Source organism: Thalassophryne amazonica, chromosome 8 (genome assembly GCF_902500255.1).
Source record: "Thalassophryne amazonica chromosome 8, fThaAma1.1, whole genome shotgun sequence".
Classification (NCBI taxonomy): domain Eukaryota; kingdom Metazoa; phylum Chordata; class Actinopteri; order Batrachoidiformes; family Batrachoididae; genus Thalassophryne; species Thalassophryne amazonica.
The window spans coordinates 116427636-116452636 of record NC_047110.1 but is presented as its reverse complement, the minus strand read 5'-3'; the positions used below and the strand labels follow the sequence as shown (position 1 = coordinate 116452636).

At 44.1% G+C, this 25001-nt stretch overlaps 1 protein-coding gene across 1 annotated transcript in view; it reads right to left on the bottom strand.

The window, feature by feature from the left end:
* Positions 1-470: 470 nt before the first annotated feature.
* LOC117514997 (zona pellucida sperm-binding protein 3-like) overlaps positions 471-25001 on the bottom strand; it is a 56972-nt gene continuing 32441 nt past the window's right edge. Inside the window, exons 5-9 of the mRNA XM_034175558.1 lie at positions 12433-12610; positions 7198-7319; positions 4613-4694; positions 659-742; positions 471-557 (exon numbers count right to left, since the gene is read on the bottom strand). Of these exons, the coding sequence (XP_034031449.1) occupies positions 539-557; positions 659-742; positions 4613-4694; positions 7198-7319; positions 12433-12610 (485 nt within the window). The 3' untranslated portion in view covers positions 471-538. The remainder of the gene's footprint in view (positions 558-658; positions 743-4612; positions 4695-7197; positions 7320-12432; positions 12611-25001) is intronic.

Below are 25001 nucleotides of genomic sequence, written 5' to 3'. Positions count from 1 at the left end.
GCGGCACCTACCCCTGTTGGGTGGAGGCTGTCCGGCATCAGCAAGCCATGGCGGCCCCAGAATGAAGGCCAGTTATCAATAAAGCTAAAGCTTTGCTGTCTACAAAATTGCGCCAGCCACCTATTTAACGATATCAGCCCGTTAAATGCCTCATCAGTACCTCGGGAGGGGATGGGACCAGAGACCATTAATCGATGCAGACACATCTTTCTGGCAAGTGAGTCATTACTAACATCAACAGGTGAATAAATCAGAACTCATCTTGGCTGTATTCTGAGTCCATCATCAATAAAACAGATCATATGTTTTATTTTCTATGAGAAGTCAAATGGGGTGAGATCCTGCGCCATGTCAGGGCACGAAAGGAAGTAGACTTTGTTGTTGGACACGCCCCCTCAGAGTAACACGTTAACACGTGACTTCAAGGTTTATTAGTGACATCACAGGACACTGCAAACCATGTGGACAAGTCAGCATTTAGTTTGAAGGTCTTCAGCACAGCAGCTTGTCCTTCAGTGTGATAGGTCCAAATATCGTTTCATGGACGAACTGAGTGCCTGGACACAGAACCACAACAAACAAATGAACATTCATGATGAACAGATCTGCGGTGCTGGACCTGTCCCACTTCCTGTCTTGGAGGTGGGGCCTGACATACCAGGTGTGGCTGGCATGACTTCTTGTCCCGCAGTCCGTGTCACAGCAGGAACACACGTCATGACTCGCGCTGGCTTCCTGCCACCTGTCAATCAAAAGAGCCAACAAACAATGCAGTTCAATCTGCTTCCAGGGGAGGGCACTGTTGTAACAGTGGTGCTTTTACATGGAGACATGCAACCTGTGACACGAGAAATGCCATAAAAGAACAATTTCTCTCTCTCTCTCTCTCTCTCTCTCCCTCAATTTTCTGAAGGTGGTGTGAACATTGTATGTTCATAATGTTCTTTTGTCATTTGAGGAATGTTTCAATACTTTGAAAGAGTCTAAATGTGCTGATATTTTCTGTTCTGTTGAGGTCAGTGTCACAGTGAACACCAGGATGTGTTTGTCTGAAGATAATGTCAGCGCAGTTTGTGTGTAATTGGTGTCAAATGGTGAATGTTCTTGCTCAAGAACTTGAGTGTTGTATTGTATTTGATACTGTTCCTTTCCACAGTATAAATGAGGCCTAATATAACTGTAAACGGTTAAATGATTATTGTGGATTGTAGTCATTTCTGACTGTTCATTTGAATGTCTGTACTGGACAAGGCAGGGAAATCTATTGGCACACCAGCCCCACCAACAGTTTTTTTTCACCAGTCGCCACTGGATGTGGATTAAACTTGTGACTGAATGAATCCTCTGTTTTAGTTTCACTCATTAGATGTTTAACTGTTGAAACAAAATGTGTCCTTTCAGGTTTGATCTACCTGCTGAAATAAAGTCAGACTGAATGAAAGTTTTATTACAGGCTTTCCTTCCGGGGGCGGGAGCTAGGGGGGGGGGCTGAAAAAAACAAGGTAAAATTAACAGAAAGGTAACTGTTATGTGCTGACGCAGGTCAGAGAACCGAACCAGCATCTGACAATGGCCCAGCGCTAAATAACCAGAAGCGGTTCCAAGAAAGAAGAGCAAAGAAAAGAAAACAACACCAAAATGTCCAGCCAACCCCCCCAACACACAACAGTACCCCCCATCAACGGGAAGCCTCCCGGCGACCGAACAGACCAGGCCCGAGAACAGCACCTCCCTCCAGGGTCCACGACAGGAAGCAGACGGTGTAACGCTCCCAAAGTCCACAGCAGACAGCAGGACAGGGCACCGCGGCTGGAAGGCCGCTGGCAATCAACAAAACCCCAAAAGAGTCCCAAGTACAACCTAACATACAAGAAAAATACAAAAGCCACCCAAAACCCTCCCCAGGGGACCGTCTCATCCAACCCCGGGAAGAAAAGAAAACTCCAAATCCAATAACCCAACATAGCCCCAGCAACACAATACAAACATAAATTCACAAAGAAAAATAACAAACAACCCCTCCAGATGACGTGCAGAGCTCAACACCCCCAAGAAGACCTTTACCGCCAGTTCCAGGAGTAATAACCAAAGCCAGAATCCCACAGAGGTCCCCAGGTATACATGGAGCAACAGCACCCCCCAGAGGACCGTACCATCAACCCCAGGAGGCACCCTCCCCATAACCCAGGAACCCCAGACCCGGCCACACTTGGCTAGTCGGCCCCACAATCAATTCCCCCCCAGAGGACGTCCCATCAACCCTGGAGGTGGAACCTGGAAGGAAACATAAAAAACACAAAATCCAAACCCCCAGCGGACTTCATTAAACCACCCCGGGGGGCAAATAAAACAACCGGAAACCCTGTTACCCTCCCCAGCACCCCGAAAGACCCCAGATTACTCCCAGAGCCTATTGTCAGTACAATTTTGGCGAACGGCACAAAACTACCAAGCCGGGGAAGGAAACAGGAAAAACTAACCCAGTCCCATCCCCTAAGCGCAGCGGAAAACCGGAAATACGTCCGGTGCCCTAAACCGACCATACCACCAGCCTATTGGGAGGGGTGGAACTACCGAAATGGCGAACGGCACAGATCGGCCCACCACTCTGACTGAGGTACGTTCCCGCTGCACTACACCCCGGTAACGCCAATGACGAACGGATCAAAGGCCCACCGGGGCTGAAGTGGAACCGGGTATCAACCAAACCCAAAAAAACGCCCCTGACAACCCCCCACTAGATGCAGAGGTTTTCTGAGAAACGCTCAGCGTAACCAACCTGCACCACCCCACAACCCAAAAGACAAACGGTCTTAGAGTATGTGAGGTTGGGGTTAGGGAAACAGGGAAATAAAAAACAAAACGACCCAATCCACAAACTAAAATTACCTAAGTTCAAATAATGAAGACATACGATTACCTGAGTCCAGCCGAGCTCCGAACTGCCACTCGTTCACCCAACCAGAACAGCCTCTAATTCCCTAAACACTTTATAACCCCTACATGAAAACAAAAACAGACCAAATAACTAAATAACCAAAGGTCTGCCCTTTTTTTTTTTTTTTTTTTTTAATATATATTATGCCTGTCCAAAAACACCTGGAGATACGTCATCATTATCTTTCTTGACGCTTATGTGACCAGAGCAATATGGCTGTTTCAGCTCGTCCGAGCTGCATGGCTTCAACGTCTCCCGCATAAGGCTCCGAATGACGATAATTGGTTCGGAAGCCGACTCTCTGGGTGACGGAGTTATCTGCACCGGTATCGATGGTGCTGCAGCTGGAGCAGCAGGAAGCGGAACGGCTTGCGCTGCAAGCTCCGTAACGCGGGCATCTGTTTGTTTATTGGTTTGCGAGATGCTGTAATTGCTCCCATATCTTCTCCAGGTGTTCTTGAACTCTTTTCCGCAAATGGAACCGCTTCTGCCGCCGGGTCCATTTTGTACTGGCCGGGAACTACTGTTATGTGCTGACACGGGTCAGAGAACCGAACCAGCATCTGACAATGGCCCAGCACTAAATAACCAGAAAGCGGTTCCAAGAAACAAATTTATTCCCCTCATGTGCAATAATCCGTGTACAACATAAATAGTCAGCTGTCTTGGCAAGGTGAAGGACAGCACGCTCTCCAGCGCCCAAATGGATCAAAGCCCGGCACTTCTGCACTCAGATTCACCGCCGAACACCCCCCAGGTGGATACGACAAACTGACTCTGTGACGGAAAAGGTAAGTCAACAGAGCTACAACAAATATCCTTCAGAGGCACACACTATCAGCAACACATTCAGGTCTGAATTTAAGCTTTATGTAAATGAGCAGCTTCTCACAACAGGTGGAGGATCATCAATCCGTACGCCACGGCAGTGAGAAGCAAACTGCACAATTCTCATCAATGTTCAAATATACTGCATAACAAACGGCAAATTACTATTAACGATTATTCAGACGATAATCACCTCTGATGTGTGCTGACAGCATGTGTCCCTCACCCGTCCTCCTTCACAGGCACGATGTGTCAAACCCTGGCACGGTCCTCAGCATCTCACAACCGAACGTCACGAGGTTGAGTTCCCGGCAATTCTGCTCAAATCACTCATGGCTTAAATGCAGAACGCCATCTCATTATCTGCTTCAGCTGAAAGTCTTTAAGTCTGCACGTGAGCATCATCCACAGGTGCTGCAAGTTGTTAGGCCTGCACGTGAACATCCTCCACAAGTGCAGCCAATGATGCTGATGAGGGTGAAGGACTCTTCTGCCAGCACCTTCTCCACAGACAAAAAACCAGTTTGCATACCACCTGGAGAGCAAAGAAAAGAAAAGAACACCAAAATGTCCAGCCAAACCCCCCAACACACAACAGTAACAGACACTTTATTCAAACCAAAGTTGGTTTTGTATAAAATGATCCGAGTTAACAACTTTATGAGGATCAAATAAAGAATCACTTTTCTTTATTAACAAACCAACTTTAATGAAGCTGCTGCTCATTTCTGAACATGTGAAGTTTTTGTCTTCTTCTTAACAGACAAACCAGCTACTTCATGCCTCAAAAAGAGCCATCTTGTCATCCAGAACAGAAGCAAAGGATGATGGAAAGTATGATCTCACCTGTCAGAGAATGTACACCCTTGTGGGCGGAGTCCAGAGCTGCTGTTACTGGAACAGCTGTCAGTAGGCAGGTGATGTAGATCTGCAGAGAAACCACAAAATGTTTCAAATTGCTGGATTCCTCCTGCTCGCAGGCCCGCCCACATCCACACCCCATCATCCTGCTGGATTCCTCCCGCTCACAGCCCCGCCCACATCCACACCCCATCATCCTGCTGGATTCCTCCCGCTCACAGCCCCGCCCACATCCACACCCCATCATCCTGCTGGATTCCTCCCGCTCACAGCCCGCCACATCCACACCCCATCATCCTGCTGGATTCCTCCCGCTCACAGCCCCGCCCACATCCACACCCCATCATCCTGCTGGATTCCTCCCGCTCACAGCCCCGCCCACATCCACACCCCATCATCCTGCTGGATTCCTCCCGCTCACAGCCCCGCCCACATCCACACCCCATCATCCTGCTGGATTCCTCCCGCTCACAGCCCCGCCCACATCCACAACCCATCATCCTGCTGGATTCCTCCCGCTCACAGCCCCGCCCACATCCACACCCCATCATCCTGCTGGATTCCTCCCGCTCACAGCCCCGCCCACATCCACACCCCATCATCCTGCTGGATTCCTCCCGCTCACAGCCCCGCCCACATCCACACCCCATCATCCTGCTGGATTCCTCCCGCTCACAGCCCCGCCCACATCCACACCCCATCATCCTGCTGGATTCCTCCCGCTCACAGCCCCGCCCACATCCACACCCCATCATCCTGCTGGATTCCTCCCCGCTCACAGCCCCGCCCACATCCACACCCCATCATCCTGCTGGATTCCTCCCGCTCACAGCCCCGCCCACATCCACACCCCATCATCCTGCTGGATTCCTCCCTTCTCACAGCCCCGCCCACATCCACACCCCATCATCCTGCTGGATTCCTCCTGCTCACAGCCCCGCCCATGTCGGCACCCCGGTCAACCCACTTGAAAATGTGCGTTTGTGTTGGAGTTGTGTCGCTCTGCATGTGTCAACTCTCAACTTAACCTTATTTCTAAAGCACGTTTAAAATGACAGCAGTCAACCAAAGTGCTGTAAATCATTTAAAAATGGGCACCAAGTTTACCCAGAATCATAAATAAATGAATTAAAAATAACAATAAATTACAACAGGCAATAAAACAGATAAAAGACAAAGTAAAATAAAGAGTACAAAGTAGTAGGAAATAATTTAATTTGATTTTATTGTACTTAATTTACATAGCACACCAAAACACCGCCTCAGGTCAAACGCATTAAGGTCTAACATTACCAACCCCCAGAGCAAGAAGACAGGCAACAGAGGTCAGTGGAAAAACTCCCTCTGAAGATATTGAGGAAGAAACCTCAAGCAGACCAGACTCAAAGGGGTGACCCTCTGCTTGGGCCATGATACTGAAAGACTACAAATAAGGCAAAATTTGTCAGCATTAAGTAACAGGACAAACAGAAGGTGAATCAGAGACATAATCGCTCATTTAGGAAACGCCAGAGAAAATAAATAGTTTTTTAAAGAGGCTTTAAAAGTCTCTTGGGGCGGGGATGATCTAATATTAAAGGGAGACTATTCCAGAGCCTGGGGGCCGCCGCTGCAAAGGCTCTGTCATCGCTAAGCTTTAATCTGGTTTTAGGTGTCTCCAGCAACAGAAGACGTTAAGGTTCTGGTTGGGGTGTAACAGCACATGTGTAACAAACTGAGCTCTGCACAAATGATCAGATTTATTTTGTCATCTGAAGAGACACATTATGTGTTTTACAGCCTCCTGCCACTGCATCATCCCACAGAACCAGGAGAGTTCAGGAACCAGAAGCAAGCGGGGATGATGGACACAGCCATGTGGACATGGAGGGTGTCCTGAGCAGGAAACCAGGTGACCCTCAGGTCACAAATCCCACCCCCACGTGTCTGACCACCAATTAAAAATACAAGATGGCCAGAAGACTTCACTGCATCAAACAATCAATGTCATTTATTTAACCAGGTAAAAAAAAAAAAAAAAAAACTCATTGAGATTAAAACGTCTTTTTCAAGAGTGAGGCAGCCAAGAGGGCGGCACAGGACACAAATAAAATACAGTCTCAGCTTCACACATGGCAGAAAAACCAGAGTGGGACAACAGTCACAAGGTCCAAGTCTCTGTCTTTGATAGAGGTCTTAAATTTCCCCAGAGAGACCAGACGCGTCCATTTCAAGTTCTTCTGAGCATCTTTCCAGGTAGAAAATTTAAAAGTCTTTTTGCCCAGTTTGGTTCTGACTGTCGGACCTGTAGATGTCCTGAGAGCTCAGGACGCATCAGCTGAAGACCGCTGCAGGAAAGCCCCGCCCCTCTTTGTGGTGGTTTAACTGTGAAAGCATCATCATGCCACTAGAGGTCACTGTAGCTGACCTAACCCATTAAACCAAAGCTTATTAAGTTAAAAAAAAAGAAGTCTATCAAACTCATTTAAATGTTCGGATCACCTGATGGTGATCAATACATTTTGTGGAAAAGAGGGAACGCTATCTGGAAGGAAACAAACAAATCAGTAAATAAACGTGAGGTGACTCACCACGCGGGCCGCCGGCGTCCTGCTGAAAGACAAACGCCCCCATCTCAAATCTGAGCTTATCAGGACGAGTTTGAGGAAGAAACCGAGAGCGAGAGTCTGTCAGCTGACTGTCAAAGAGGCACCTGAGCACACGTGAGACAGAGTCAACGCTGTCCCCCTTTATGACATCAAAGAGGTTCATGTTCAGCTTCAGACTTCAAAAGAAGTCAAATATATATTCTAATCTAATTACATTTTTTTCCACAAATGTGATTGGTTAATTGTGTGAGATTTCAGACTGTATAATATTGGGTGGATGGTGGCAAAATATTCGACTGCTTCACACGTGATGTATTACTCCGCGTCCTGAGCACGCGTGCTGCTACTCAGAAGTCAGTAATGGTGCTGACAGCTGAGAGCGAGAGAAACTGGCGGCGTGACGACGATGCTGAAATGGTTGAATTTAATCTACCATACAAAAGTATTGATGTGGATTCTGCTCACAGAAATTCAGAATTCACAGAAATTGGCACAAAGACACTGTTGCTACGGTAAGCTTTGACGAGCCGACCACACCCTTTGTCTGCATAACAGTTTTATTATCGAATTATAATACAACCCCAATTCCAATAAAGTTTGGACGTTGTGTAAAATGTAAATAAAACAGAATACAATGACTTTCAAATCTTCAACCTATATTCAACTGAATACACCACAAAGACAAGATTGTTCAAACTGATAAACTTTGTTGTTTTTGTGCAAATATTTGCTCATTTAGAAATGGATGTCTGCAACAAAAAGCTGGTACAGGGGCAGCAAAAGACTGGGAAGTTGATGAATGCTCAAAGAACACCTGTTTGGAACATTCCACAGGTGAGTTTCCAATTAACCTGTAAAGTTGTAAAGCTTGGGGGAGGTGATGGTCTAGTGGTTAAGCGTTGGGCTTGAGACCAGAAGATCCTTGGTTCAAATCCCTGCCTGACTGGAAAATCACTAAGGGCCCTTGGACAAGGTCTTTAATCCCCTATTGCTCCTGGTGTGTAGTGAGCACTTTGTATGGCAGCAGCCTGACACCAGGGTGAATGTGAGGCATTATTGTAAAGCGCTTTGAGCATCTGATGCAGATGGAAAAGCAAACCTTTTTACATTTAGAATGATCAGGGACCACATGCCATTCTCTGCTGCGTGCACTTCTATGCATTGCACGATTCTTTCCCACATAAGTTACTGCATCAGCTCATGGTCACAGGCCACACTCACAGTCAGGCCTTTGCAAATGATGGACAACAGAGTTGTGAAAATCTCGGATAAAAAGCCCATCAGATCACATCATTGTGTTAGTATTAAGAATCTAAAAATGTTAACTTTTGAAAATTTTATGAAATATTGTCAGTTAAAGTTAATGTTTAAATGTGTGCACCAACAGGCCCCAATGGTCCTCAGTGACTGTATTTGTTCCTCTCAGGTCTGTGAGCTCCAGGACCAGAGGAGCTCAGAGCGGGAACTGTCAAATACCAAGACGGAAAACATCATTTGGTCAGTCTGCTTTCAGTGTGCAGGCTGCTAAAGCCTGGAACTCTCTGCCCACTGATCTGAAGGGAGAGACGAACTGGGTCCTCTTCAAACATAAACTCCAGGACTTTTTAATCAGAGGTCAGAAGTGTGACCATCACTGACCAGACCGCTTATTAACTTTGTGTTGTAATATCTTTTATTGTGTTTATGTTTTTTGTTTTTGTTTTGTTTCATTCAAGACCCATCTATGGACGGACATTGCGAATTAGCGTTTGTTAAAATGTTGTAGTATATAACGTGACTCATGGAACATACTTGTCCCTATTCAAATCAACCTAAATAAAATATAAAAATAAAATATATAAATGCAGCCCATTTACCATTTAGGTGTGTGTCATGACTGGGTATAAAAGGAACATCCCCAAAGGGCTCAGCCGTTCACAAGCAAAGATGTGGTGAGGATCACCACTTTGTGAACAACTGTGTGAAAAAATAGTCCAACAATTTAAGAACAATGTTTCTCAACATTCAATTGCAAGGAATTTATGGATTCCATCATCTACAGTCCATAATATAATCAGAAGATTATAGAATCTGGAGAACTTTCAAATCAAATCAATTTTATTTATATAGCGCCAAATCACAACAACAGTTGCCCCAAGGCGCTTTATATTGTAAGGCAAAAGCCATACAATAATTACAGAAAAACGCCAACGGTCAAAACGACCCCCTATGAGCAAGCACTTGGCGACAGTGGGAAGGAAAAACTCGCTTTTAACAAGAAGAAACCTCCAGCAGAATCAGGCTCAGGGAGGGACAGTCTTCTGCTGGGACTGGTTGGGGCTGAGGGGAGAGAATCAGGAAAAAGACATGCTGTGGAAAACAGCAGAGATCAATCACTAATGATTGATCTCTGAATGACTTTCTATATGTAAGGAGCAAGGCTGAAAACCAACATTGAATACCCGTGACCTTCGATTCCTCAGGTGGCACTGCATCAAAAACCGACGTTTCTGTGAAGGCTCTCAGTTGTCCAGGTGGTTTCCATAGTAGAGAAGCTTGAATCTACGACTGGACTGGGTTGCTTGACGCGAGGACGTTTCGCTTCAAATCGCAGAAGCTTCCTCAGCTAAAATTCTTGCTCTGGTGGTCTGACTTCTGTCTTGACTCTTGTAGAGAAGAAAAACAGAAGCCACCAAAGCTGGAGTTTTAAACCTAACCAGACGCCTCCTACCGAGAGGCCGACTGCTATAGGCTAGTGACTAAACAATAGCTCTAATTAGCACCTATTGTGCTCTAGTTAGCACCCTGCTAATGACAGGGCAGCTGCCCCTCCTAATGATGGGACGGACCCTCTCCTGACAGCTCCCCGTGAATGACTCATTACCATGAACAAAAGACTGAAACTGCTTTGACCTGAGTACCCCATTGTAAACAGGGGACAAGCGTGTCTCAGACCCCCTCCCCGGTTAAGGCTGGGTTTCAACTGTTTCACATAAAATGCCTCCTTCACTCCTCTCTCAAACCATTTCTTCTCTCTGGCAAAGATTTTAAATTCCTTGTCCTCAAACGTGTGGTTAGTGTCAGTTAACATAGTTCGTCACTACAGCTACAAGTGCAAGTTAAAACTCTACCATGCAAAGTGAAACAACCAAGCCAAGCCAAACATCAACAACATCCAGAAACACCGCCGCCTTCTCTGGGCCCGAGCTCATTTGAAATGGAAAGACGCAAAGTGGAAAAGTGTGCTGTGGTCTGATGAGTCCACATTTCAAATTGTTTTTGAAAATCATGGACGTCGTGTCCTCCAGACAAAAGAGGAAAAAGACCATCCAGATTGTTACCAGAGCAAAGTTCAAAAGAATCAGAATCACCTTTATTGTCATTGTAATTTACATTGCAACAAGATTTGAATGCAACTTCAAAAGGTGCTTTTCTGAGGTTAGCCAATAAAAGACAATGAATTTAACAAAATAAATTATTTAAATATATGTACAACTAAAATAAAATGTAAACAAAAGTAAAATGTAAACGACAAATTATTTACAACTGTGGAATGATACTGCATGGGAAAATATTGCACATGGTTTACAGATTTACATAAGAACTTTGAAAAGTGCAGATTAGAGTGATTTGTTATTGTTCAGTGCAGTGATCACTCTGGGGAGAAAGCTGACCCTGAGTCTGTTTGTCCTAGTTTTGATTGACCTCTACTGTCGGCCTGAGGGTCGTAGGTCAAACAGGTGGTTGCTGGGGTGGGATGTGTCTTTGCTGATGCTGGCAGCTCTGCTGAGGTAGCGAGAGCTGGCAATGTCCTCCAGGCTGGGCAGAGAGCAGTCAGTGATCCCTGGGCCATTTTGATCACCCTCCGCAGCGCTCTCCTGTCTGCTGCTGAGCACCCCCCGTGCCACACTGTGATGCAGTATGTCAGGATGCTCTCGATGGTGGCTCTGTAGAACAACACCAGCAGCTTCTCCTGAGCACCCTCAGGAAGTGGAGTCGCTGCTGGGCTTTCTTCACCACCACTGTGGTGATGGCAGTCCAGGAGAGGCTGTCAGAGAGCTGCACTCCCAGGAACCTGATGTTGCTGACCCTTTCCACACAGTCCCCTTGGATGTAGAGCGGGGCTGGGTCAATCAAATGGTCTGATTAAGGGGATTTGGGTTTGTGCTGTGTTTGTGACTTCTCTTGCTGGGTGTTTCCTGCTTGGGCTTTATCTGTCCGTATTTCTCTTGTGTGTCTCGCTTGGTGCTTGGTGGGGGGCGTTACACTCTGTTTAGGCCACACCCTGTTCTGGATCTTTCCACAGGTGTTTCCAATCTGTAGCTCATTACTTGGTACATTTAAGCTTCACTGGTTGCACTGATAATTTGCCTGATCGTTGCGCCTTGTGCCACCGCTTCTAGCTCTGTTCCTTTGTATAATTCAAGTCCTGCTGCCAAGTTGTGTTTTGACCACCTGCCTGTTTATCCCAACCACGCCATTCGCCTGATGATTCTGATCTGTTTTGCTGTTTTGGACTGCCTCTGTGTACCGGACCTCACTGATTAATTCAGTAAATGTCTCTTTGAACCTGAGCTACTGTGTCAAGTCTTGCATTTGTCTCCAGCCTTTCCTGTTCAACAAACCTGATAGAATATAGGTTGAAGAGGATTTGCAAATCATTGTATTCTGTTTTATTTACATTTTACACAACGTCCCAACTTCATTGGAATTGGGGTTGTACTATGCGGACTAAGATGTAGCCTTTAGTGGTGAAGCAGTCTTCCGCTGAAAACATAGAGCCGTGCAAACACTGGAATTGGATTAGAATGGGAATAACCCTGTTGTGTCTGATTTGCGGAAGTTAATGCTACAATTGCAAATATCCGTTTTACTGGCGACACATTAAAACTCAATTTGCGGCCGTAAATAACAGCATTAACAGCCACAAATGATCAGACACAACAGGGTTATTCCCTAATTAAACAGCAGTAACCTTGGATGAGGAACATTTTCGGAACATCAAAAACCAGAAAATTCCAGAAAAAGAATTTTTGGACTGGAAGCTGACATGCCCATATCTGACTCCTCCTCCAGCCTGCAGGCTTCAGCTAAAGAGGCGGGGTCACTCAGGGCACCAACAGGTGTGTCACCATGGTGACCAACTCCAAGTTGAGTTGTTTTTTTTTAAACAACTAAACTGGCTTTGATCTCCACTGAAAGTAACATCAAGAGGAGGAAACAGGAAGTGTGACTCACCCATGGTTTCCCAGGAAGGCGTATCGAGGGACGGTGTCTGTGTTTGGGACAGTGGTGGCCACACAGCTGTCCACAGTTACTCTGAGGGGAGTGTGGTGAAACTGTTTGACAGACGCTTCAAACTTCATCATGTCCTCCAAAACAAAGTGTCCAGACTGTCGAGGAAACTGCCAATCATCTGAGGAGAGAGAGAGAGAGAGAAAAAAAAATAAAATAAACTACGACTGCAAGCAGTCATATACGGGCCCTCGTGTCGGCACCACTGCTCCCCGGGCCAGTGGTCCCTTTGTGACCAGATGTGGGCAGGTGCATACAGGGGCTGACCCTCATCACACAGTTCAAGTTTCAAGCAACTCAGACAATGCATGAAGGAGTTATGACATATTGATGGGTCATCCACTAGGGGGAGCTAAGAGCACAAACAGAGGGGTCAGGTGTGTACAGGGGCTGACACTCATCACACATTTGAAGTTTCAAGTCAATCAGGCAAAGCATGAAGGAGTTATCATGACTTGATGTTCCAATGCAAAGGGTCAAAATGGCGGGGCCATAGCAGCCACACCCTTCAACATAGAAAAAAGCTTTTGACAACTTTTGATCAGTATCATCTCTGGATGATCTGAAAGAAATTTGGAGTGCATTGGACAAAATCCCTAGGACGAGCTCATTCAAATACAACGTGTGACAATCATGCCAAAATGACATGAAAATTCAAAATGGCCAACTTCCTGTTTGGAGTAGACCAATGGTGCAAGAGACTTTTGTACATCTGTGCAAGTCACATGTACCAATTTTCATCTTCCTACTGAAAAAAAAAATCCCTTATGGGGAGGAGTTTTTGAAAGTTTCAAGGGGGCGCTATAGAGGTATTTTGCCCCGTACATGAGTAACACCCCTATGACCGCGCTATTTCGCGATTTCGCTGCGACCATGTGCGACGCCCAGAAAATATCGAATTTCGGATCCGGCCGGATGACTTTGGAAAGTTTGGTGAGTTTTTGAGCACGGGAACAGGACGAAATTTTGATTTCAAGAGTGAGAATAATAATAATAATAATAATAATAAACAGCGCAATTACAATAGGGTCCTCGTAGGACATTGCCTACTCGGGCCCTAATAATAAACTAGGACTGCAAGCAGTCATATACGGGCCCTCGTTCCGTGCTGTTAAAAAAATTTGAAGTGCATTGGACAAAATCCCTAGGAGGAGTTTGTTCAAATACAACATGTGGAAATCACGCCAAAATGACAAGAAAATTCAAAATGGCTGACTTCCTGTTTGGAGTAGACTCATGGTGCAAGAGACTTTTTTGTACGTCTATACAAGTCACACGTGTACCAATTTTCGTCTCCCTACTCCAAAAAAACCCCTATGGGGAGGGGGTTTGGAAAGTTTCAAGGGGGCGCTATTGAGGCATTTTACCCCACCCATGGGCAAGGCCCCTATGAATTGTAAGAGGTTGTCGTGCTTGACCTGTGTATCAATTTTCATGATGATATGACAAAATTAAAGCCGTCAAAAGGAAGAATGTAATTTCATGGCGAATGGGCAATATTCGGCACGCCGCCACACAGATGCCATTACTCGTAACTTCACGGCGATCATCGCCTACGTTCACCAAGTTGTTCTGCATGTTTTAGAAGTGGAAGGAAGTTGATGGGGTTAAATATGTGACTTCAGTACCTGTTTAAGTATAATGTTCATATGGCGAAGGGTCAAAATGGCAGCACCATAGCGGCCACACCCTTCGACATACAGAAAAGCTTTCGATAACTTTTGGTCAGTATCGTCTCTGGGTGATCTGTAAGAAAGTTGAAGTGCATTGGACAAAATCCCTAGGAGGAGTTCGTTCAAATACAACATGTGGAAATCACGCCAAAATGAGAAGAAAATTCAAAATGGCCGACTTCCTGTTTGGAGTAGACCCATGGTGCAAGAGACTTTTTTGTACATCTATGCAAGTCACACGTGTACCAATTTTCATCTCCCTACTCCAAAAAAACCCCTATGGGGAGGGGGTTTTGAAAGTTTCAAGGGGGCGCTATTGAGGCATTTTGCCCCGCCCATGGGCGACGCCCCTATGAATTGTAAGAGGTTGTCGTGCTCGACCTGTGTATCAATTTTCATGATGTGACAAAATTAAAGCCGTCAAAAGGAAGAACGTAATGTCATGGCGAATGGGCAATATTCGGCACGCCGCCACACGTTCGCCGTTACTCATAACTTCACGCGTTTATCGCCTATGTTCACCAATTTGTTCTGCATGTTTTAAAAGTGGAATGAAGTTGATTGGATTAAGTATGTGACATCAGGACCTCTTCAAGTAAAAGTAGGACATTTCCCGCCACCACCGGGGGGCGCTATGGCGCAGGTGGGAACTTAAGATATGCAGACGTTCAGGGCGGAGCCCTCATCATGTCCAGCAAGTTTGAAGGATCTACGATGAAGTATGTGGGCGTGACAGCCGTTCAAAGTGAAATGGCGTGCTCCGAAAAGCTCACCAAAGTTTGATGACCCCTAGCAGCCACGCCTTTTGACTTAATTAGAATCTTTTGATAACTTTTGATCACCATTGTGTTGTGATGATTTTGACCAAATTTGAAGTCGATCGGATGAAATCCCTAGGACGAGCTCGTTCAAATGTAAGTAGTGGAAATGGCCAAAAATGGCAAAAATTTGCTCAAAATCGAAACTTAAAATCAAAATGGCCGACTTCCTGACGATATTTCACCATGACAGTAAGAGACTTTTTCGTGCGTCTTGGCATGGGAAATATGTGTACCGAATTTCGTGAGGCTACGACGAAAAAAGCCCAATGCGGAGGGGTTTTTGAAAATTTCTAGGGGGCACTATTTCGCGGTTTTCTGCGACCATGTGCGAGGCCCCCAAAATATCGAATTTCGGATCCGGCCGGACGACTTTGGAAAGTTTGGTGAGTTTTTGAGCATGGGAAGATGCCGAAATTTCGATTTCAAGAGTGAGAATAATAATAATAAATAATAATAATAATAATAATAATAAACAGCGCAATTACAATAGGGTCCTCGTAGGACGTTGCCTACTCGGGCCCTAATAAATAATAATAATAATAATAATAAACAGCGCAATTACAATAGGGTCCTCGTAGGACGTTGCCTACTCGGGCCCTAATAAATAATAATAATAATAATAATAATAATAAACAGCGCAATTACAATAGGGTCCTCGTAGGACGTTGCCTACTCGGGCCCTAATAATAATAATAAATAATAATAATAATAAACAGCGCAATTACAATAGGGTCCTCGTAGGACGTTGCCTACTCGGGCCCTAATAATAATAATAATAAACAGCGCAATTACAATAGGGTCCTCGTAGGACGTTGCCTACTCGGGCCCTAATAATAATAATAAATAATAATAATAATAATAATAATAATAAACAGCGCAATTACAATAGGGTCCTCGTAGGACGTTGCCTACTCGGGCCCTAATAATAATAAATAATAATAATAATAATAATAATAATAATAATAATAAACAGCGCAATTACAATAGGGTCCTCGTAGGATGTTGCCTACTCGGGCCCTAATAATAATAATAATAAATAATAATAATAATAATAATAATAATAAACAGCGCAATTACAATAGGGTCCTCGTAGGATGTTGCCTACTCTGTTGGGTAAGTGTAGTGACACGGACCCACAACAGGGGGCGCAAATGAACGGTCAATAGATGAGCCAAAATATAACAATTTAATGTTGTGAATGTGCACAATGAACATACAGACAATCTCAGAATATCACAACAGTCAATACACAAAGGTGACGTGTGGGCAGGCTCGAGGATAGAAGACGTCTGTCCTGAGAAGAGCCGGAACCACACGATTTCCGCCGCCCCAGAACCTGGTGAATACTGGAGCCGCCAAGTCCCGAATTCCCAGGTGATCACCGTCCCCGACTGTCGGATCTGGTACTGCTGGCGAAGAACAAAGACAGTCAAGTGTGGGTGTGTGTACACCCAGTAACAACAACGGTGGGAATGCCACCTCCACCTCTCACTCAATAACTTGCAGAGTACTGAAGATTCCTCAGGGAAAAGAGTGCCTTCAACGCTCTCTCAGCTTCCACTGACAGCGGTACCGGTACTCCTGCAAACACTCACAATATACAAACAATATTGCAAAACGGCTGAGGATATTACCTCCAATGAAGTATGATATCTCGGCAACGAGGTGGAGATGACGTCTGGTCTTTATGGAGTGAGATGATGTTGAGTAGATGGGTGACAGCTGTCAAGAGGTAATGAGCGACAGCTGTCACCCCCAGCTGTGTCCATGGCAGCAGCGCCCTCTCATGCCTGAAGCCCGCACTTCAGGCAGAGCGCCCACTGGTGGTGGGCCAGCAGTACCTCCTCTTCTGGCGGCCCACACACAACATACTCGGGCCCTAATAATAATAATAATAATAATAAATAAATAAATAAATAAATAAATAATAAACAGCACAATTACAATAGGGTCCTCGTAGGACTTTTTCCTACTCGGGCCCGAATTAAACCAGGGAAATAAAATAAATTAAACCAGAATCAGTTAATCATCTGAGAGAGAAATAAAATAAATGAGTTTAGCTTATTAGTTAGTTTATTAGATTATTTAAGGGACAATGTACAGCATCATTAAGATCAATGAGACAGAGATGAGTTGCACCAGATTATAGCTAAATGGCGCATTTCCATCCGCAGTCCCTGGGTACATCAAATAAATTAACAATGAAATTACACAATATTCTAAAATTCACAGTCAGATCATATCACAGTCAGTCACAGTCAGGTCATATCACAGTCAGTCACAGTCAGATCATATCACAGTTAGTTACAGTCAGATCATATCACAGTCAGTCACAGATAGACCATATCACAGTCAGTCAGATAGACCATATCACAGTCAGTCACAGTCAGATCATATCACAGTCAGTCACAGTCAGATCATATTACAGTCAGAGCATATCACAGTCAGTCACAGTCAGATCATATCACAGTCAGTCACATCATATCACAGTTAGTCACAGTCAGATCATATCACAGTTAGTTACAGTCAGATCATATCACAGTCAGTCACAGTCAGGTCATATCACAGTCAGTCACAGTCAGATCATATCACAGTCAGTCACAGTCAGATCATATCACAGTCAGTCACAGTCAGATCATATCACAGTCAGTCACAGTCAGGTCATATCACAGTCAGTCACAGATAGATCATATCACAGTTAGTCACAGTCAGATCATATCACAGTTAGTTACAGTCAGATCATATCACAGTCAGTCACAGTCAGGTCATATCACAGTCAGTCACAGTCAGATCATATCACAGTCAGTCACAGTCAGATCATATCACAGTCAGTCACAGTCAGATCATATCACAGTCAGTCACAGTCAGGTCATATCACAGTCAGTCACAGATAGATCATATCACAGTTAGTCACAGTCAGATCATATCACAGTCAGTCACAGTCAGGTCATATCACAGTCAGTCACAGTCAGATCATATCACAGTTAGTTACAGTCAGATCATATCACAGTCAGTCACAGTCAGATCATATCACAGTCAGTCACAGTCAGGTCATATCACAGTCAGTCACAGATAGATCATATCACAGTCAGTCACAGTCAGATCATATCACAGTCAGTCACAGTCAGGTCATATCACAGTCAGTCACAGTCAGATCATATCACAGTTAGTTACAGTCAGATCATATCACAGTCAGTCACAGTCAGATCATATCACAGTCAGTCACAGATAGACCATATCACAGTCAGTCACAGATAGACCATATCACAGTCAGTCACAGTCAGATCATATCACAGTCAGTCACAGTCAGATCATATTACAGTCAGAGCATATCACAGTCAGTCACAGTCAGATCATATTACAGTCAGATCATATCACAGTCAGTCAGTCAGACCATATCACAGTCAGTCACAGTCAGATCATATCACAGTCAGATCATGTCACAGTCAGATCATATCACAGTCAGACCATATCAGTCAGTCACAATCAGATCATATCACAGTCACAGTCAGATCATATCACAGTCAGACCATATCAGTCAGTCACAATCAGATCATATCACAGTCAGTCAGATCATATCACAGTCAGATCATATCACAGCCAGTCACAGTCAGATCATATCACAGTCAGTCACAATCAGATCATATTACAGTCAGATCATATCACAGTCAGTCACAATCACATCATATTACAGCCAGTCACAGTCAGATCATGTCACAGTCAGTCACAGTCAGATCATATCACAATCTGTCACAGTCAGACCATATCACAGTCACAATCAGATCATATCACAGTCAGTCACAATCACATCATATTACAGTCAGTCACAGTCAGATCATGTTACAGTCAGATCATATCAGTCAGTCACAGTCAGATCATGTTACAGTCAGATCATATCAGTAAGACACAGTCAGACCATGTCACAGTCAGACCATATCACAGTCAGTCACAGTCAGATCATGTCACAGTCAGTCACAGTCAGATCATATCACAGACAGTCACAATCAGATCATATTACAGTCAGTCACAGTCAGACCATGTCACAGTCAGTCACAGTCAGACCATGTCACAGTCAGTCACAGTCAGATCATGTTACAGTCAGATCATATCAGTAAGACACAGTCAGACCATGTCACAGTCAGACCATATCACAGTCAGTCACAGTCAGATCATGTCACAGTCAGTCACAGTCAGATCATATCACAGACAGTCACAATCAGATCATATTACAGTCAGTCACAGTCAGACCATGTCACAGTCAGACCATATCACAGTCAGTCACAGTCAGATCATGTCACAGTCAGTCACAGTCAGATCATATCACAGACAGTCACAATCAGATCATATTACAGTCAGTCACAGTCAGACCATGTCACAGTCAGTCACAGTCAGACCATGTCACAGTCAGTCACAGTCAGATCATATCACAGTCAGTCACAGTCAGTCACAGTCAGATCATATCACAGTCAGTCACAGTCAGATCATGTTACAGTCAGATCATATCAGTCAGTCACAGTCAGATCATATCACAGTCAGTCACAGTCAGATCATGTTACAGTCAGATCATATCACAGTCAGGCACAGTCAGATCATATCACAGTCAGTCACAGTTAGATCATGTCACAGTCAGATCATATCACAGTCAGATCATATCACAGTCAGATCATATCACAGCCAGATCATATTACAGTCAGATCATATCACAGCCAGATCATATCACAGCCAGTCACAGTCAGATCATAACACAGTCAGTCACAATCAGATCATATTACAGTCAGATCATATCACAGTCAGATCATATCACAGCCAGTCACAGTCAGATCATATCACAGTCAGTCACAATCAGATCATATTACAGTCAGATCATATCACAGTCAGTCACAATCACATCATATTACAGCCAGTCACAGTCAGATCATGTCACAGTCAGTCACAGTCAGACAATATCACAATCTGTCACAGTCAGACCATATCACAGTCAGTCACAATCACATCATATTACAGTCAGTCACAGTCAGATCATGTCACAGTCAGTCACAGTCAGATCATGTTACAGTCAGATCATATCACAGTCAGTCACAGTCAGATCATATCACAGTCAGTCACAGTCAGATCATATCAGTCAGTCACAGTCAGATCATGTCACAGTCAGATCAGATCACAGTCAGTCACAGTCAGATCATATCACAGTCAGATCATATCACAGTCAGTCACAGTCAGATCATATCACAGTCAGATCATGTCACAGTCAGTCACAGTCAGATCATATCACAGTCAGTCACAGTCAGATCATGTTACAGTCAGATCATATCACAGTCAGTCACAGTCAGATCATATCAGTCAGTCACAGTCAGATCATGTCACAGTCAGATCATATCACAGTCAGTCACAGTCAGATCATGTCACAGTCAGATCATATCACAGTCAGTCACAGTCAGATCATGTCACAGTCAGTTACAGTCAGATCATATTACAGTCAGTCACAGTCAGATATTACAGTCAGATCACGTCACAGTCAAATCAAATCACAGTCAGTCACAGTCAGATCATATCACAGTCAGATCATGTCACAATCAGATCATATCACAGTCAGATCATGTCACAGTCAGTCACAATCATATCATATTACAGTCAGTCACAGTCAGATCATGTTACAGTCAGATCATATCAGTCAGTCACAGTCAGATCATGTCACAGTCAGATCACATCACAGTCAGTCACAGTCAGATCATATCACAGTCAGTCACAATCACATCATATTACAGTCAGTCACAGTCAGATGATATTACAGTCAGATCATATCAGTCAGTCACAGTCAGATCATATCACAGTCAGTCACAGTCAGATCATGTCACAGTCAGATCATATCACAGTCAGACCATATCAGTCAGTCACAGTCAGATCATATCAGTCAGTCACAGTCAGATCGTGTCACAGTGAGATCATATCACAGTCAGTCACAGTCAGATCATATCAGTCAGTCACAGTCAGATCATATCACAGTCAGTCACAGTCAGAACATGTCACAGTCAGACCATATCACAGTCAGTCACAGTCAGATCATATCACAGTCAGTCACAGTCAGAACACGTCACAGTCCGAACATGTCACAGTCAGACCACATCACAGTCAGTCACAGTCCGAACATGTCACAGTCAGACCACATCACAGTCAGTCACAGTCAGATCATATCACAGTCAGACCACATCACAGTCAGTCACAGTCAGATCATATCACAGTCAGACCACATCACAGTCAGTCACAGTCAGATCATATCACAGTCAGACCACATCACAGTCAGTCACAGTCAGATCATATCACAGTCAGTCACAGTCAGATCATATCACAGTCAGTCACAGTCAGAACACGTCACAGTCCGAACATGTCACAGTCAGACCACATCACAGTCAGTCACAGTCAGATCATATCACAGTCAGATCATATCACAGTCAGTCACAGTCAGATCATATCACAGTCAGATCATATCACAGTCAGTCACAGTCAGATCATATTACAGTCAGTCACAGTCAGATATTACAGTCAGATCACGTCACAGTCAAATCAAATCACAGTCAGTCACAGTCAGATCATATCACAGTCAGATCATGTCACAATCAGATCATATCACAGTCAGATCATGTCACAGTCAGTCACAATCATATCATATTACAGTCAGTCACAGTCAGATCATGTTACAGTCAGATCATATCAGTCAGTCACAGTCAGATCATGTCACAGTCAGATCACATCACAGTCAGTCACAGTCAGATCATATCACAGTCAGTCACAATCACATCATATTACAGTCAGTCACAGTCAGATGATATTACAGTCAGATCATATCAGTCAGTCACAGTCAGATCATATCACAGTCAGTCACAGTCAGATCATGTCACAGTCAGATCATATCACAGTCAGATCATATCACAGTCAGATCATATCACAGCCAGATCATATCACAGTCAGTCACAGTCAGATCATATTACAGTCAGTCACAGTCAGATATTACAGTCAGATCACGTCACAGTCAAATCAAATCACAGTCAGTCACAGTCAGATCATATCACAGTCAGATCATGTCACAATCAGATCATATCACAGTCAGATCATGTCACAGTCAGTCACAATCATATCATATTACAGTCAGTCACAGTCAGATCATGTTACAGTCAGATCATATCAGTCAGTCACAGTCAGATCATGTCACAGTCAGATCACATCACAGTCAGTCACAGTCAGATCATATCACAGTCAGTCACAATCACATCATATTACAGTCAGTCACAGTCAGATGATATTACAGTCAGATCATATCAGTCAGTCACAGTCAGATCATATCACAGTCAGTCACAGTCAGATCATGTCACAGTCAGATCATATCACAGTCAGATCATATCACAGTCAGATCATATCACAGCCAGATCATATTACAGTCAGATCATATCACAGCCAGATCATATCACAGCCAGTCACAGTCAGATCATAACACAGTCAGTCACAATCAGATCATATTACAGTCAGATCATATCACAGTCAGATCATATCACAGCCAGTCACAGTCAGATCATATCACAGTCAGTCACAATCAGATCATATTACAGTCAGATCATATCACAGTCAGTCACAATCACATCATATTACAGCCAGTCACAGTCAGATCATGTCACAGTCAGTCACAGTCAGACAATATCACAATCTGTCACAGTCAGACCATATCACAGTCAGTCACAATCACATCATATTACAGTCAGTCACAGTCAGATCATGTCACAGTCAGTCACAGTCAGATCATGTTACAGTCAGATCATATCACAGTCAGTCACAGTCAGATCATATCACAGTCAGTCACAGTCAGATCATATCAGTCAGTCACAGTCAGATCATGTCACAGTCAGATCAGATCACAGTCAGTCACAGTCAGATCATATCACAGTCAGATCATATCACAGTCAGTCACAGTCAGATCATGTCACAGTCAGTCACAGTCAGATCATATCACAGTCAGTCACAGTCAGATCATGTTACAGTCAGATCATATCACAGTCAGTCACAGTCAGATCATATCAGTCAGTCACAGTCAGATCATGTCACAGTCAGATCATATCACAGTCAGTCACAGTCAGATCATGTCACAGTCAGTCACAGTCAGATCATGTCACAGTCAGTTACAGTCAGATCATATTACAGTCAGTCACAGTCAGATATTACAGTCAGATCACGTCACAGTCAAATCAAATCACAGTCAGTCACAGTCAGATCATATCACAGTCAGATCATGTCACAATCAGATCATATCACAGTCAGATCATGTCACAGTCAGTCACAATCATATCATATTACAGTCAGTCACAGTCAGATCATGTTACAGTCAGATCATATCAGTCAGTCACAGTCAGATCATGTCACAGTCAGATCACATCACAGTCAGTCACAGTCAGATCATATCACAGTCAGTCACAATCACATCATATTACAGTCAGTCACAGTCAGATGATATTACAGTCAGATCATATCAGTCAGTCACAGTCAGATCATATCACAGTCAGTCACAGTCAGATCATGTCACAGTCAGATCATATCACAGTCAGACCATATCAGTCAGTCACAGTCAGATCATATCAGTCAGTCACAGTCAGATCGTGTCACAGTGAGATCATATCACAGTCAGTCACAGTCAGAACATGTCACAGTCAGACCATATCACAGTCAGTCACAGTCAGATCATATCACAGTCAGTCACAGTCAGATCATATCACAGTCAGTCACAGTCAGAACACGTCACAGTCCGAACATGTCACAGTCAGACCACATCACAGTCAGTCACAGTCCGAACATGTCACAGTCAGACCACATCACAGTCAGTCACAGTCCGAACATGTCACAGTCAGACCACATCACAGTCAGTCACAGTCAGATCATATCACAGTCAGACCACATCACAGTCAGTCACAGTCAGATCATATCACAGTCAGACCACATCACAGTCAGTCACAGTCAGATCATATCACAGTCAGACCACATCACAGTCAGTCACAGTCAGATCATATCACAGTCAGTCACAGTCAGATCATATCACAGTCAGTCACAGTCAGAACACGTCACAGTCCGAACATGTCACAGTCAGACCACATCACAGTCAGTCACAGTCAGATCATATCACAGTCAGATCATATCACAGTCAGTCACAGTCAGATCATATCACAGTCAGATCATATCACAGTCAGTCACAGTCAGATCATATTACAGTCAGTCACAGTCAGATATTACAGTCAGATCACGTCACAGTCAAATCAAATCACAGTCAGTCACAGTCAGATCATATCACAGTCAGATCATGTCACAATCAGATCATATCACAGTCAGATCATGTCACAGTCAGTCACAATCATATCATATTACAGTCAGTCACAGTCAGATCATGTTACAGTCAGATCATATCAGTCAGTCACAGTCAGATCATGTCACAGTCAGATCACATCACAGTCAGTCACAGTCAGATCATATCACAGTCAGTCACAATCACATCATATTACAGTCAGTCACAGTCAGATGATATTACAGTCAGATCATATCAGTCAGTCACAGTCAGATCATATCACAGTCAGTCACAGTCAGATCATGTCACAGTCAGATCATATCACAGTCAGACCATATCAGTCAGTCACAGTCAGATCATATCAGTCAGTCACAGTCAGATCGTGTCACAGTGAGATCATATCACAGTCAGTCACAGTCAGATCATATCAGTCAGTCACAGTCAGATCATATCACAGTCAGTCACAGTCAGAACATGTCACAGTCAGACCATATCACAGTCAGTCACAGTCAGATCATATCACAGTCAGTCACAGTCAGATCATATCACAGTCAGTCACAGTCAGAACACGTCACAGTCCGAACATGTCACAGTCAGACCACATCACAGTCAGTCACAGTCCGAACATGTCACAGTCAGACCACATCACAGTCAGTCACAGTCAGATCATATCACAGTCAGACCACATCACAGTCAGTCACA